The sequence below is a fragment of the Bemisia tabaci genome, chromosome 9, assembly GCF_918797505.1.
Source record: "Bemisia tabaci chromosome 9, PGI_BMITA_v3".
Lineage (NCBI taxonomy): Eukaryota > Metazoa > Arthropoda > Insecta > Hemiptera > Aleyrodidae > Bemisia > Bemisia tabaci.
This window is the reverse complement of record NC_092801.1, coordinates 42,275,342-42,292,529: the sequence shown is the minus strand read 5'-3', so window position 1 is coordinate 42,292,529 and position 17,188 is coordinate 42,275,342. Positions and strand designations below refer to the sequence as shown.

Below are 17,188 nucleotides of genomic sequence, written 5' to 3'. Positions count from 1 at the left end.
GGGAAGGGCGAAAAAGAGAGGAAATTTCTAAATGAACTGTTCCAGAATGTTCCAGAAATAAGAGCGTCTATAATGTGATGATAATGGGGAAAAATTAATCAACGCAGAACTTTATTTTGCGTTCAAAACAACGTAGTTTTTTCTCCGTTCTCAAAATTGTCACGGAATCACCATGCGTGCACTGAAATAAGAAGCAACTTGCAACAGTTTTTGCTCTAAACTGGGAGGTGTGACTTGCAAAAAAGGTTAGGTAATTCCAATTGGACTTCATTTTGCAATTCGGAACTACAATATTTGTCTCATTTGTAAAAACTTTTGTGCATAGGGAAACTAATGGCACATTTGTTGTTCCTAAACTAAGCCAGAAATCGTAGTTCTCAATCGAAAAATGCAGTCCAATCGGCCTTTGATGTATATTTGATGCAAGCTCATTTTTTGCTTGGATATTCCGTAAGTCGCAAAAAAGTTAGGTAAATCCAATTATTGGACTTCATTTTGCAATTTGGAACAACAATTTCTGCATCATCCGCAAAAACACTTTTGTGCATAGGGAATCTATTGGCACATACGTTGTTCCTGTACAGAGCCAGAAATTTTAGTTCCTAATTGCGACCACCTAATTCACCTAATTCACGGGACCACCTTAATATTTGCAAAACACACACTATATTTTCCTTTAATACACAATTTTTTGTATGAATTTAAATGAGAATAATCCATGCAGAGTGTGCAAACATTTCAAAATCATGAGCTGAAAAATGCTGACTCCGCGAGTTTAAATATTAGAACCAAACAGGAGCGGCGTGCTACCAGCGCGTAACGCGCACTGGCCCCTACAAACCTAAGAGAATACTTCACGCATTGCGCAATGCTTGAAGTATCCACTTAGGTTTGTAGGCGCCAATACGCTGGCCACTCGTTCGCCGCGCCGCAGCGTGCTACGACTAGAGTACCTTTATAGACAGAGTATGGCCATTTCAGTTCCGGTTTTTCATTGGTCGCGAGCGAATAGGCTGACACGATGCTCTTAGGGCCGTAAATAAACAAAGAAGATGGCTGTTATCAGCAAGCAAGATTGAGGTTATGCACATCTTACATCCTCCTGTGATAAAGGTGAAAGGCGATTTAACAATGTTTTCGTGTTTTTTTCGTGTGTTATTCGTAGATATGCTAGTTTAAATTGTTACTGCCGTATAATTGAAATTTTTGTCAAATTTAGCTTCTTATCGATGTTACGGTGAGTCGCCATCTTGTTTGTTTATTTACGGCCCTAAGAGCATCATGAAGCCTAAAAACTCGTTGACCAATCCAAAAGCGGAACAGTTTTCCTGTAGTAAAAAGATACGAATGGCCATACTCTGTCTATAAAGGTACTCTAGCTACGACGCCTCAAGCAACTATTTCATCACAGAGGTGTTGCACAGTAGCATACGAAATTGAAGGCTGGAGTGCCTCGTACATTAACATATTAAGAATGACAGGCGTCCTTTGCCAAGATATTCACAAGACGTCAAGTCATTTTACATTTTCATCCAAAAACGTCGTGAGCAATTGGCGTTTGTATTTACATGTGGATCAATCAACTTTGTGCCTCAATTGGTAGGTGGACTAAAACTTCCCTGCCGAGAAAACGCATGGACGTAAACTACTAGAAAAACAGGTGCGCGGACAAAAAATCTTGACATGTAACCCAATAACCAATACCACTAATCGACGGTGAAAGGCGGCAATCACATAACTCGGTTTGCGACGTCGCAGACTTACTGTCATACTTTATTTTTTAAATGGAAAACTACTCAACGGCAATTCTTTAAAACTGCCTTGATTTTTCTTCTCTGTGCGAAGAAAATTATGCAAAAACTTCAAGGAATCATGTGAATTTGTTCTCTTTTAAAAAAATGACATAGAGGCGGAGATTTTCAGACACCGCAAACGAGTTATTTGTTTGCCGACTTACACCGTCGTAATGAAATACTAACTAAACATTTTACCGATTTTTCTTCTGATCTCATGCAAAAATTAGACAAATTTTGGGTAAAAATTGCACAGATAAACTCTCGTAAAAAATTGAATTGTTTGAATAAATTTTGCGACTGTGGAATGGAGTTACGCTCTTTTGTCCGGAATACTACGATATAATGCAATTTAGCGTAAACACATCCAATTACATAGTTCGAACAAATAGCCGCGAGTTGATCGACGAATTTCATGAATGCTAATTATCGACGAAGAAAACTTGGAGGTGGAGACTCATCATTCAACGTCAATCAAGGAACGAAGGATGAAGTTCTCAGAATTATCACGCAGATAACTGCGATTTGTGAACGTTACAATGCGCCGGTCAATGACGTCACGTCTGGTAATTTTCTCACTCGCAGGATAAAGGGGACTCAAATTTTTGACTGACAGATTTTTGAATAATTAATCGGGTATCGAACGAAAGCTCGCACTTTGCGAGAGAGGGTTGTCACCTTGTCCTGCCTGCCCAGTCCAGATTAAGAATAATGCTATCAACAGTTTTGTTTCGGAGTTCTTCAAGCACGCTGAGTACATGCAAAGCCTCTCGGACTTTGTGATATTTTTTTGAGCACTGTGCTCTCGTTTTTCTCTTCATTCTTTTGGATTGACCACTAACCGAGGTAAGTACCAAAGCAATCCGTAATATTTTGTCTCTAAAAATTAAAACATGGATTCATACATCAAAAGCTTTGGGAATGTAAGAATGCACCATCAAAAAAGTTTTTTTTTTTTTTTTGGGGGGGGGGGAGGTTGTGTCTTACCAATGGCGCGGCGGTGTCAAAAATGAGTTCGCTCATACCACGATCCATCGGAGTTGAAGAAGATATCGATGATGACCGAGGTCGAAACGTGCGTATCTACTTCACAACTCATAAAAATGTCCAATTATTTTATCTTTTTTTAAACTTAAAAGCAAGAAACCAACCAAAATATCTTCTTTAGACGTCGCCCGAGAAATTTTTGAGCAGATACAAATTCACAGAGAATATTAAGGAAACTGTGGGTTGGCTGCCTTAAAAAAATAAATAAGAGAAGCTTTGCAATGTAGCGATCGAAGATACGCATTTTCTTCCTCGGTTAAATGGCAAAAACTCTGATGAAGTTATTATATAATATGTGTTCCATCAGATTAGTATCAAATAGACTTGTCAGTCCCTGGTAAAAATTGGCGATAGGATCTACGCTTCAAAATACCATAGGAGTTCTTATAGCCGACTGAAGAAGGCGATAGAAAATTATATAGCTGGCTGTAGAAAGTGGAAAAAATCATACGGCCGGGCTACACGAAGCGTTAAAAAATTATACAGCCGGGCTATAGTTCCTATCGCCGGGCTTTACACTTTATCGCCTGGCTGTTGCTTTTTTTGCCATCGGCTATAAAAGGCTATAAGAAATTGTAACGAAATTCGTGTGCTTTGTAAATCCTTAAGTTTGTACGGAATCACCTTAATATTTACAAAACGGACATTATATTTTCCTTTGATACATATTTTTTTTCATCAATAAAAATGAGAATAATCCATACAGAGTGTGCAAACATTTCAAAGTCATGGGTTGAAAAACGCTGACAGCACAAGATTAAATATAAGAGCCTAACACAAAGCGGAGCGGCGGCGCACTGGCGCCTACAAACCTAACAGGGATACTTCACGCATTGCGCAAGTAGTAGTATTGAAGTATCCCTGTTAGGTTTGCAGGCGCCAATGCGCGTCCCGCGCTGGCTGCCCGCCTGCCGCGCCGCACGCCGCAGCGTACCACGACGCTTGAAGCAACTATTTCACACCAGAGGTATTGCACAGTATCATACGAAATTGAAGGCGCTCCAACATATCAGGAATGGCAGGCATCCTTCAAAAGTACGGAGCTTTCCTCGCAAAATAAATCAAGATACTACGGCACAAAAAGAGCGGTAGTCCAAAAACTAACTAAGTCCTATTATCCGTATTAAGTAACGTTTAGCATAATCTTTATCGTCTGGTTGTTGCTTAATCGCCATCGGCTATAAAAGGCAATAAGAAATTGTGTTGCCAGCTATTGAAGCTATTGGAAATCTTACAGCCGGCTGTAGGTCTATGGTATTTTGGAACACAGATTTTACTGCCAATTTTTACCAGGGGTTTCATATCTCAGAGTTTATTTCTTAACCTCTCGAACTCGTTGCATTCTTCATTTCCCAGGTAAAATTTTGAAGAAGAAACAAGTAGCGAAGTGCTCTATTTGGACGTATTTCTATGAAAAAGAACTATGTGCAGAGGGAAAGATGGGGTGTGCTCGTTGGTGCTCGGGGCGTAAGAATGAATGGGAAAATATAGAGCGCCAAAGACGTCAGCGGCAACGACGAGAGAAACGACGATCGGGGCGGGGCGGTCTTTAACTCATGAGTCCTGTGCACAAGGCTCTTGATACATGCCCACGGCTCATACACTCTGCACATAGTTCCGTTTGACAGAACGTGAAATTCCGCTTCTTCAATTCAGCAAACGGAACTGTGAGCCAACTAAGCGCGGCACCCATGAGCTGTGGGCATGTACCTAGAGCCTTGTGGACAGGGCTCATGAGTTAAAGACCGTCCCGATCGTCGTTTCTCTCGTCGTTGCCGCTGACGTCACTGGCGCTTTATAATTCCCATTCATTCTTATGGCCCGAGCATGAACGAGCACACCCCTCCTCTCCCTCTGCACATAGTTCTGTTCGATAGAAATACGTCCATTTTATACCTTCTCTGGCAGCCTGTTGTGTCATTGTTTTTACCGCTCATTTTCCGGGTCAAAGTTTGAGAGGTTTCAAGCGTGTTTTTTCTCTCTTTTTTTTTTTGAGGAAGTGCGTCACATTACAGTGGATATATTTAGTTCCATACTACAGCATCAAAGCAAGGTGACTCACCTGTGTCAATATCGGTATTCACCGCAGGATTGAGGGAACTAAAAAATTGCACAGTTTCGTCTTTTCTCCTCACGAAAGAACGTAACCACATTTCAATGTTGCCAAATTTTCCTGCACGAATTGCATTATCACCGGGAGAATCTTAGGCATTTCTGACGAAAAATGTTTCCGATTTTCCTTCTGGTTTAATTCAAAAAGTAGAAAAAAATTTAGAAGAAAATTGCGTGGATACATTAATGTGAGAAATGAAATTGTTGGAGTCAATTTTGCGACCTTGGAATGGAGTTACGTTTCTCAGTGCGGAAAATGACAAGATTTGTACAAACACTGTAAAGTGAGGGGGAAAAATGAGACTTTACCAACATATTGAGAAGGGTATTTACGTGGGGATAGGGGGTCAATAATAGTGCCATAAATATAACCTAGTCCGACTAAAGAGCGAGGGGAGATAGTCTGACTTTGTATAATGACACGCTGAAATCAATAGATTTTTTTGCCTCATATTTTCGATACCTACTTTCAACCGAAAGACTGACAAAAAATTATTATTTAGTCATGCAAAAGGGGAAGAAACTTTATGTGGATTACAGGTTCTACTTACTTTCCTGGTCGCTGTTACGATTTTACTTTTGTTTCTTAAGCAAATCAATCTTAGATCAATTATCTTAATCCTAGCGCATAGTTCCCGTACAGTTTGTAGTATAGTTATGGCCGGTGGCCAATGGCACACCAGCTACCCATTAAAATATTGTAATTAGTTCATAGTTTGTAGTTATAAAAAATAGAGTTAATACCTTGTAGTCCTCTATAATCAATAAAGAAAAAAAAAAAACTTTTGTTGTTGCAATCAGACCCACCCCAGGAGTAATGCAACATTGTCATTGAGACAGAAATAAATGTTAAGCGAAAGTAAAATTGTGACAATGACCAGAAAAATAAGAAAGACCTGACCCGAGAACAGTTCAGTAAATTTCAGGAGCAGCGCTTCTCTTATCTTGGAACCGATGCAATTTTTTACCGCAGTTCTATTACATAATATTACCGTGACTGCTTACAGCTATTTTTCTGCGAAACTTTCGAGCAACCTAATTCGGGACCTGCAATTGCGTCTGACGGGAATCATGGTTCAGGACCCGCGGTCCTTTTTTGGGTCCAACTCCTGTTTCCCGCAGCTCAGATTCTGTTGCTGCGGCTGCTCGCTAAGAACAGGCGTCCTCATTATAGGATGGTACACTGTGGTGAGTTTTCTCAGAATAAAATGTTGGGTTGAAAAATAGAAGCATTTGCCCATACCTAATGCATGACAAATTGTAACCTTTAACTGACCACTAGAAAAGGTACGAATTTAAGCAATCTGATACATGTTCCTTAAGGTGATTCGATGGACGCCATATTTTGTGTCAGAACGGCATGCGATAAATCGCATTAATTGGTTCCATTTTTTTAGCTACTCGTCATTTTTCTCCAATTTTGAGATCGCAATTCTGTTGTCAGGAGACTAAAGCACTCACTTACCAATTTTAACAAAGAAATTCCACGTAATAAAGGCGTGGTTTTTTTAGAGAGAAAACATCGCATTCGAGTGCAGTTTCGATATCAGTATCGAATGCGATATTTTCTCTCTAAAAAAACTACGCCTTTATTACGTTGAATTTGTTTGTCAAATTTGGAATATGAATCCTTCAGACTCATGACAACAGAATTGCGATCTCAAAATTGGAGAAAAATGACGAGTAGTTGAAAAAATGGAACCAATTGATGCGATATATCGCATGCCGTTCTGACACAAAATATGGCGTCCATCGAATCACCTTAACCAGAATTTTACGTAAAACACGATTCTTACAACGAAAATTACTGAAACCAATTCCTAACAAAGATGTTAACGTTTTTATTACACAATGATTACGAGGAATTTGAACTGCCCGCTCACAAGAAACTCAAAGCTCTACGTGAGTCAAATCGCGCACCACAACGGTTTCAGGAAGCTTCTCAATCGAGCAATGTTCATTTCCCACCATTGGTTGTTCAAACTATCAGCAATTTGCTATAGCTGAGCCAAAGCGTCAAAATTGAGGTTGCCAGATTTTTATATCACAAAGACTGTCATGATAACGTTTAGCGCGCAATGTGAATCAAGTAGAGCAGTGAGTTTTCATGAGCGGATGGTTTGAGTTCACGCTTCAAGAATTATTAAATATCTCCCTAAGGAGTTTAGTTCTGTATTTTGTGTTGCGCAATTCGTATTCTGCATGAAATTTTGGTTAAGAAACATGTATCAGAATGCTGAAATTCGTACTTTGTCTAGTGGTCCATTTGTATTTAATGGGGGATAATTTGACAACGCTCGATTGTTCATACGTCGTTTTCCTTTCACTCTTCAGTAGATATATCTGAGCAGAGGATAACGATATCGGAGAAAATGCTTTGATGCAATTGGACTGCATTTTGCAATTTGGAACTTTAAATTCTGGCCCGGTTTAAAAACAACGTATGTGCCATTAGTTTCCCTATGCACATAAGTGTTTTTTTCAGATGAGCCAGAACTTTTAGCTCCAAATTGCAAAATGCGGTCCAAATATTCGTGTGCTATGGACCTCCGTGTTGCATTTTAAACATTAAAGGCGCTCTGGTCTTTCTATCGCATGAAACAGTGTTTGTCGCGACACAATGTAACACTTGGTGTCACACATCCTGATGTATGAAAGTGGTGAGAAAATAGCCTTTCCTGTCCTATTGTCTTGGTTTTTATCAGAGAATTTCATTTTGCCACATATTTGTAACGGCGTGCCACATGCTGCTGCGTGCACTGTTTCATAGGCTGTAGAGACTGGAGCGCCTTCCATTTTTGCATATGCAACACACGTGTCCCTAGAGTACGAATAGTTGTATTCAAACTTTATTATGAACATCATTGAATGTGTTGCTTATGTTGACGGAGATATTAGCGTTAGAGGCCCCTCCTAGTCTTATTGTATCTGAGTATCGTTTGAATAACTAAATTAAAAAATCTTTCCATCAGGAATTGCTAAAATTGTGAAGTTCTTTGGTTAAAACACACCCTTCATCGAACATTTTTACTATCTCGCACAATTTCATCAGTTGCTCAATCAACAACAAATAACATTAACTGGTGAAATTGTCGCCCAGAAAACAAAAAAAGATCGATCATAAAGTTGCTTTTTTACGCAAAAATCCTTAAAGTATTAGAATTTATAATGGATGGTAAAAGATGCAAACTTTGCGATACTCTTTTGCCAAAATGAGGTGTGAGCTCAAGCCAAAACTTTCACTGGAGAATTTCCTCAGCATAAGCTTTCGTTCGAGACATGTTCAATCCTAACATTTTCAAGAAGGGGCACATGAAAGTCCTTCTTTACTTTGACAGGCTCTTTACTTCTTATCTATTTGATGGAAAGAAGTTACGAAAATAGATCCCCCAAAGCGTGGGTCAGTGTTTCACAGAAGGCTAATCACACCCTCAGGATGATAATCACCGTTTTTAAATATTTCTTTACATTGATCATTTTTTTTAAACATTTACAATAGGTAATAGGTGTGTTTTCGATGATGGGATCCTTGCCGGTTGTAAGAGGCCTTAATGACAGATTTCTCACAACTGAGAGCCCAGGTCAGTCTATCCCTATAGATTTATTTTTTTTCGGTCAAGAATGAAATATTGCTTTTAAATCAGCACAATCTGGGAGATTACTAATTGGACCGCGTTTAGAAAAAAGGAACCAAGCCACATCGGCTGTTGCCTTAACTGGGCAATTTATTTTTTTTACGAGAGAACGTTTATGCGGATTCTTTTGAAAATTACAAAGAATTTGATTCGCACTATGCAGAAAATCACTGAACTTCGCACAAAAATCCGCACAACCGTCTCCATGTAAAAAATTAAATTACTCATTTAAATTAGGCAATATCTGATGTGGCTTGATTCCTTTCTGTTTAATGCAGTCCAATTGTGAGACTTATTGACCATTTATCATCATAAAATGTACCTGCTACAATACGCTTTTCGCAGTATCTAGTAAAAACCTTCAATGATACTTGGACGTATTTATGCTAAATGGACGTATTAATGCTAAAAGGAACTATGTGCATAGGGATTGCGTGTGACATACATGTAGTTCCTTTCAGTATAAATACGTCCAAATGGAACTATGCGGAAGTGGAAAGATGGGGTGTGCTCGTTAGTGCTTGGGTCATGGCCCAAGCACCCTCATTCTTGCGTCAAGCGTCCCATTCATCTATCTATCTATACTATAAGCTCCAAGACCTCCTAATTTTGCGAAACTGGTGACGCTTAGTTCCAGCGTTCTACCAAGCCGATTTTTATGATTTTTGCGGCTATCGACGGGCAATTTTCTCTAGATAAGCCAACTCTTTTCAGATTTTCAAAATATGGCCCAGGTTTTTTTATATTAAGTGGTAAAGTTGCGAATTCTCCCATTTAAACAATGTAAATTTATATATTTTGTCATAGTTCGTTTGAGCGTTCTATCGGGCCGATTTCCAAGTTTTTTGCGGTAATCGACGGGTCATTGGCCCTAGATGAGCCCGCTCTATTCAGATTTTGGAAATAGGAACCAGGTTTTTTTACAATCACGTTATAAAAGAGAGTGAATTTTCAGAATGCTCCGAGACTGCTACCGCTATGCGCAGGAGGATGCGCAGTGGTCGAGGAGGTTGCGCAGTAGCTGTGTAGCCTGCGCATCAGCTCTGCACTTATCTACACAAGATTCGCTCGCCCTACCTCAAGACGAGCGGTGGCCGAGTCGTCAAAGACGTCGGGAGCATCCACACAGTTCAAGGTGTGGGTTCGATCTCCGTCTACCAATACCCTTAAATATTACCTGCTTATCAATGATAGTTATTTTACTGCAATATTTCATCAATCAGTCATTCCAAATCGCGCCCTTTAGACTTCAAAAAAAAATGTTTGTTTCTTTATTCATCAAAACCAAAAATTATTTCATTCTAAAAGTAAAGTATACCTCATATCGTAATATTTTAGGGGAAAAATAAATAAAACTAACACCGATAGGAGGGTAAAAAAAGGGCCGCGAAGCGGCCCAATGATGGCGCGGAGCGCCTTTAGGGGGTTGGGCCGCGTAGCGGCCAGGGGGTGCACCCCCTAGTTCTTATATAAGAATGAATGGGAAATATAAAGCGCTAGTAACGTCATGTCAGTGGCAACGACGAGAGAAACGACGATCAACGACACGGTCTTTAACTTATGAGCCCTTTGCGCAAGGCTCTTGTCACAAGCCCACGGCTCATGAGTTAGCGCTCAGTTCCTTTTCATTTAATCAAATCCCGATTTTCCATTTTCTCAAAAGGAACTATATCCACTTTTACATTGTTTCTTATCCAACTTCCACGAGCACACCCCATCTTTCCACTTCCACATAGTTCCTTTCAGCATAAATACGTCCACTTATCGGAGGCGTTACTTATTTGTTCAGAAACAGCTAGGGAAGGAAACGCTTATAATTTGATTTTTCTCTCAAAAACAACAATATGAAACAATCTGAAGAAGGCGCGTCTAAAAAACGATGTGACCATACAAAATGACTCAAAATCATTCAAACTTCTAATTATTTGGGCATTCGAAACAACTGTATTTCTCACGAGTGCGTGCATTTACTAATGACAAATGGACGATTGGTGTTTTCTGCGGATGCAGGGCCGGATTAAGGGGGTGGCGGGTGGCCACATGGGCCGCGGCTCATGGCGGCAAATTTAGGGGACGGTAAATTTTGCAATTTTTTTAAGTGCAGGCACAAAAAAATCGGATTCAGAAAAAAATTACAAACAAGGAAAGGTGACAAAATCTCTCATTTTCTGAGAGTTCATTAATTTCTAATTTCGTCGTATTTCGGTGATACAAAAGACTGCGCACCTTTAACTAGTTGAGTTAAGAGAGAAACCAAACACGTAATTTGGCCTGGAGCGGCGCGGCGCAGAGAGAAATAATGACGAGGACTTGAGATGAAAAGGAGAAACCCTCGACGCGGCGGTCGGCATGTAACACATATTAGCGCCTACGAGACTGCATGAATACTTCACGCATTGCGTCAAACACAGTACGGTCAACAGCGGTCGGCGCGGCGTGAAACGCACAGTGCCTACAAGACTACATGAATACTTCACGCATTGCGCCAAACACAGTGTGGTCAGCGCGGCACGGCGGCGGAAGTTAAAATGATTAAACCACATTTATGTTCGTTCTTTCTTAATTTTTTAGTTCATTCTTTACAAATGAAAGGCCTTGTCCCCACCGAGACAGGTTCACGGAACTGAACTTTCGCGCAAAGTTCCCTGAACTTTCGCTAGTAGTGTTGACAGGGCATACGCAAAAAATGTGTCCAACATGAGTGAACGCGTCTTATGCACCCTTCTCCCTCCGGCACGTTCACTTGATGGTTTTCATTGATGTTTCAAAATGAATGAGAAGAGGGCGGCAAAATGAAGGCGGCCCATGGGCGGCAAGTAGGTAAATCCGGCCATGTGCGGAAGTACTCGCCGATTGAAGGTGAGAAAATCGATCATTGATGCCTGGCCTCTCCGATTGGTCCAGGTAATTTTCTGTTGCACGGGGTCATTGAAACACTTGAAATTTATCCTCATTCCGTTGATGAAGCAAAACCTGATACGTTTCTCGCCAATATCATTCAAGGTAGGCCCATTCAGTCATTGAATCTGTGTTTCGACCCTCTTACCATGATATTAAAGAACTTTTCGTCGATGAGGAACAATAATAATGATAAAATAAGTCGTAGTTTTCAGTCGAAGGGTTGTACAGGATGATCCAGGGTTAAAAGGCTAGTCTGCAGAAACGTGTTCCATGGGTCAAAATAGAACTTTTTTGTTGTTTAACTTTTTCCCCCAAAATGTGCCCCCAGTCGGAGCTACGGCCCCCCAAAATTACGGTAGGTAAACCGTTTTTTCTGAATTTTGGCAACGGCTGTGAACCTAATGTCTACGGAAAGTTTTACTGTCAAGTAATTTTATGCCCTGAATTCATAGATGATCTAGAAAAATCGAAATCACAATTTAAAGGAGGGATTTGGGGGTGTATCGGCTCCTGCAGTCTGGCCGTTTAACCCTAGAGCACCCCGTATGACGGTTTTTTTTGTGTGTCTCCTCCCGATACATACAATTTCAGCCTCGTCCAAATTTCTAAAATTCAATCGACTAAATTTGTATATGTCGCAGGCAGTGAGACAAATCAGGCATCTTACTAAATACCTAGCTAGACAGCCAAATTTTGACAATTAATGAAATATTGTAAATTTATGGCGAAGAGTTTACGAGTTTTCAATAATTCAGTAATAATATTTCATCAAATCCACGAACTCTTCTTCTTTCTTCCCAATTGCATGTTTTTTTACATATTTAAATTTAAAATTTTAAAAATTCTGTACATTATGATATGCTAAAATTTCAAGACAAATGTTTGATTACGAGCATAAAATTGTTTGAAATATCATTGTATGTTGCTCATTCTTACAGAGAATTCTTTCTTGCAGGAATAATCGATTTTTTGTCTAAAAGTAGGTGAAAAAAATTTTTTTTTTTTGTTTAAGAATAAAACGAATCAAGATTTTGTAGTGAGAATGTCAATTTTGTAGTCCGCGCCATCATATCAACTAAGTCTGAGGGTAAAATATAATTTGTTAAAAGATCTACGGTACAATTAACACAAAAACTGTGTTAGAAAGGTCAAATTTTCAACTCTAGCAGACAGAAAGGCATCATAAGTTTTTCCGCTTGAAACGATTGAAGCTAGGAAATTGATTTCGTTGAGTTTGCGTGTTTTCAGAGCGAAAGCTGGCGATATTCGTATGGGCAATGGACTTCATCATCGATGGAATTCTGCTCCGAGTTGCGGCCGCAATCCTACTGTTTGGAGTGTATAGTGTAAGTTTGAATCGAATAGGCATTTTATGCGATTCTATCCGGCAGATGTTACTCATTTAAACTTTTTTCGGTTTCAAAACTGACATTTAGATTAAAATGTCAGTGCCATAGTTAAAAATGTACTCAATTCCATCTCTGTCACTTCGAGTTGCGTCGTTGGCCAAATTGATTCCGATGAAAATCCGAATGCTCTGAATTCCATGTCTAATAACGAGTCTGTTGCACGAAAGAGACACAGTAGAGTTCGATTTTTTAGAGGTAAAATGGAACGAATGGGCTTTTCAAAAAAGTCTGAAATCCACCCTTTAGTGGTATCTGAGTAGTTTGGAAAACAGCTTTTCAATTGGACTGCATTTTGCAATTTGGAACTATATGAATTCTAGCTCTGTTGGAAAAACACTTATGTGCATAGGAAAACTTACGTGCACATACGTTGTTTTTAAACCAGGCCAAAATTCATAGTTCCCAATTCCAAAATTTAGTCCAATTGTCCCGCGCTTGAGGACTGTTCTGCCGTGCTAAGGAAGAACGCCGTATGAACATTCGAGAGTTGCCAAATTTCCTTCGATAAAATGTTCATTTTTGAGGAAAGTTATGAATAATTTTCCTTTACATTTTCAGAATCCTTAGGTAAGATTGTGAAATAAATTATCTGAAAACTTGAGAGGAAAATATTTGTAAGTTAACCAGGAAATTCGCGTTTTATGAAATAGAATTTGGCAACACCTGAAGGTAAATACGGCGTTTTTCCCTAGCGTGGCAGAGTTTCCCTTGCTGTCATACTAATAAAAACGCCGTATGAGCATTCACATGTTGCCAAATTGCCTCTCATTTGGTTATGGAGATAAAGGAACATTGAGCGTTGACCTCTAAACTGTCTGTTTTTATCCAACGGTTTGTTGCAGAGTAAACCGAGGTGTGTGCTCCTGTACCTTATTGTGGCCGTTGTCAGCGCCGCAAAGCTAGGAATTGAAATTCCACTGGTTGCCCTCACGAACATTGGCAAAGTGAAGGTTCAATTTTCGTTTCTTGACGTGTTCGTGCCGTTGCTTCAACATCCAATCGCATTATTCTTCACTTTCAGTAAGTGACCGGTTGCGCTTTTTATAAGTTGCCAAAATGCTTTTAAGTTCTTAAGGAATCATATGACACGTCCGTAGAAACATAAACGCAAAAAAGGAATCGAAAACGATAAACGCTAAATTTTGCCGAATCCTTCTTTTATAATGATGTAAAAAATGTAAGTAAGTAAGTAAGTAAGATATTTTATTCAAAAATTAAAACATAAAATAAAGACGACATTAATCTGCCCGGCAATTTGGAATGTCCAATTAATCTGCCGGATAAGACATAAAATTAAACTCAACTGATAATAGTAGAAAAACGAGAGAGAGAGAAAAGAAAAGAAAAGAGTGAAAAGAATAAATAAATAAATAACATAAATACATCGGCATGGATTAAAACTAGAATAAGACCTAAACAATGAAACTGGGAAAAGACACAAAAATCAAAAACACTAATCTGGTAAAAAATAAAAGAAAGAGGGGGTTGGGAGGGAAATGAAAAAAATGAAAATTTGAAATACATGAATATGAATATCTTGAGTACAATTAGTAATAAATTTGACACAAAATACACGATGAAATAAAATGACAAAGGAAATGGGAAAAACACAAGCACATTATAGAAAACTATTAATTAAACCTAGAAAAAGACACAATTATAAAGTAAAACATTGATTACATACCAAATTTGAGAGAGATCAAAAAAAAAAAAAAAAAAAAAAAAAAATGAAATACCTACATCAATTTAAATATTTTGAATACAATTTGAACATATGAATACATTTGAAAATTTTGCATTTTTACAATTTTCACCTTTTAAAATGCAATGTATGCTATCAGTAGGTATACAGATTTTTTTTCCATTTATCGTATATTTTTGTTGAAGTTCACCAATGTGCAGCAATAACAGGGAATCTCCTAAAATTATGAAATGACGTTTTTAGGGAAAAATCTCCAGTAAGAGTTCCTTCACACATTTTAACATGTTTTACAAAGTATTTCCTCTTTCAATTTTTGCAGGTTTTATAGCTGAATTTTTTGTGTCCACCAGTAAATCTCACTACTGTAAGGAACACTAATCCATATTTGTGTTTCAGTGTTGACTCTTTATTTTATCATGGTGACCAACAGTTACTACACAGAAATGGAGTCTGCCCCTCCAAGAAATAAATGTGGAACAGGAGAAACAGAAGACAGGACGCGTAACGCTTGAAAAAAGATTCTTCAAATCACGAAGAATTCGATCACTCCATCCGTTCATCTAAATGGATTGCTCAGACCCCTCATCCCTCTGACGTAATTGTGATTATGATTTAAGGAGAAGCTTTTTCTGCGATCGACAGTTTTGAATCATTGTGAAATTTGATCCTTGTTTTTGCATTCAATAGTTACACTCTGTGGGGAACTGAAGGGTGCTCATTGTGCTACATAAGTTTCTTTCTACTCGTTAGTTGCTAAATGGACGTATTTCTGTCAAACGGAACTAAGCGCCATGGAAAAGCATTGCGAGTATAGGACGGAATAGGCTTGACGAGGTCACTACCGCCCCTAGTAATACTCGCAATGTTTTACCATGGCGCTTAGTTCCTTTGAGGATTTTATAAAATCCTCAAAAGGAACTCGATTTAGCGCTTGGTTCCAATTTACAGAAATACGTCCAAATGCAATTAAGTTGTTGGTTAAACGCAATCAATTCGTCCGCTGTAGAGAAATGTTCCTTAATTCGTCTAAATTTAGATATCAATGTCCAAAATGCGAGACCCGTATCTCCATTCTGCCGTGCTAAGGAAAAACGCCGTATGAACATTCAATAGTTGCCAAATTTCCTCCAATAAAACATTAATTGTTGAGGATAGTTATGAGTACTTCACTCGGAAATTTTCAGATATTTAAGATCAGATTGCTGACAAAATTATCCTAAAAAATCGGAGAAAAACATTGATGAGTTTCCCGGAAAATTCCGGTTTTATTAGAGGACATTTGGCGGTTCAAACGGCGTTTTTTCTTATAGCATGGCAGCATTGAGGTGTTTTGAAATTTCCACTCTTGTTGTATATTTATAAAGAGGAGCAAGCCATTAATATAGCTTGAAATTATATAGAGTATTCCGATAATAGAGAAAAAAATCAAGGAAGTTTTCGAGTAACACCATCGACCAGTTTTCCAAAGGAAAAGTAAAGTATGACAGGAAGTCTGCTACATCGCAAACGGAGATATGTGGTTTCGCCTTTGGCCATTGATATGTCCCTACTACTAAGTTTAATTCAATTTGAGGTGTAGCGTGCGCGTGGAATTTTGAAAAATCCACAGAAATTAATTATGCATAATTTGGTTTGGAAAAATCAACACCAACAATAAAACACACATACCCGTAATGAACGTGAGTATGACGGCAGTTTGTCTTTTCAATTGGAGGGAGCAACTAGTGCCAAAACAAGAAAAACAAAAAAAACTGACGAACCTATTCGCTTTCTTCTCATTAAAAATTTATTAGTCTACATTTCTATTTCTGATGAGCATGTTTAGTGACTCATATTATTAGTTTGGGGGAGAATTTTTTACTAGGGGTCAGGAAACGTCTGCTCGTGCTGTTATAATTTCTGGGGTTAAAAATAGTTTTCGTACATACTGTAAAAAAGTCCAGCATTATGATTAAAAAGAACGCGGTATTCATCACACATCTCGTAAGTATTTGGATGTATGAACCTTCGTATACGTTTTGTTTTATTCACTGCAAAAAACGGTTATCATTGGTCTAAATTGAAGTTGTATAATTAGTCTATAATGCACGGAAGTTTTGGTTTAAAAAATGGTCTCTACCAGGTATTTTTATGTTGCGATGAATTGCGTACACGAACTCAATCCTCAAATTCTGGGTTAGCCATCATAAGAAATCAATAATATATGGACTGCATTTTGCAATTTGGAACTATAAATTCTGGTTCATCTGAAAAAACACTTATGTGCACAGGGAAACTAATGGCATATACGTTGTCTTTAAACCGGGCTAGAATTTATAGTTCCAAATTGCAAAATGCAGTCCATTTATGCGAAGCCAACCCCTGAGAGTTTCGGAAATTATCATTTTCAAGTAGGCAGAATCCATTACAATGTAAAATCTATTTTAAAGTTTATCAGATGTTCTATAAAACTGGATAAAAATTAGACACGAATATTTCCGGGAATGAGCGTTCCAACGATGAAAGAATTACCATGTCCAGGGAAATGCAAATAAAAACGGAGAGATTTTTCGTTTGTAAATTCAATTTGTAAAAAAAGAAATATAATAA

General features: G+C 38.5%; 1 protein-coding gene across 1 annotated transcript; it reads left to right on the top strand.

The window, feature by feature from the left end:
• The first annotated feature begins 5,963 nt into the window (after window positions 1–5,963).
• LOC109040393 (uncharacterized) lies at window positions 5,964–17,188 on the top strand. The gene is made up of 5 exons (XM_019056324.2): window positions 5,964–6,140; window positions 8,452–8,533; window positions 12,737–12,834; window positions 13,740–13,917; window positions 14,996–17,188. Exons 1-5 carry the CDS (start codon window positions 6,024–6,026, stop codon window positions 15,109–15,111), a joined length of 591 nt encoding a protein of 196 aa, XP_018911869.2. The 5' UTR covers window positions 5,964–6,023; the 3' UTR covers window positions 15,112–17,188.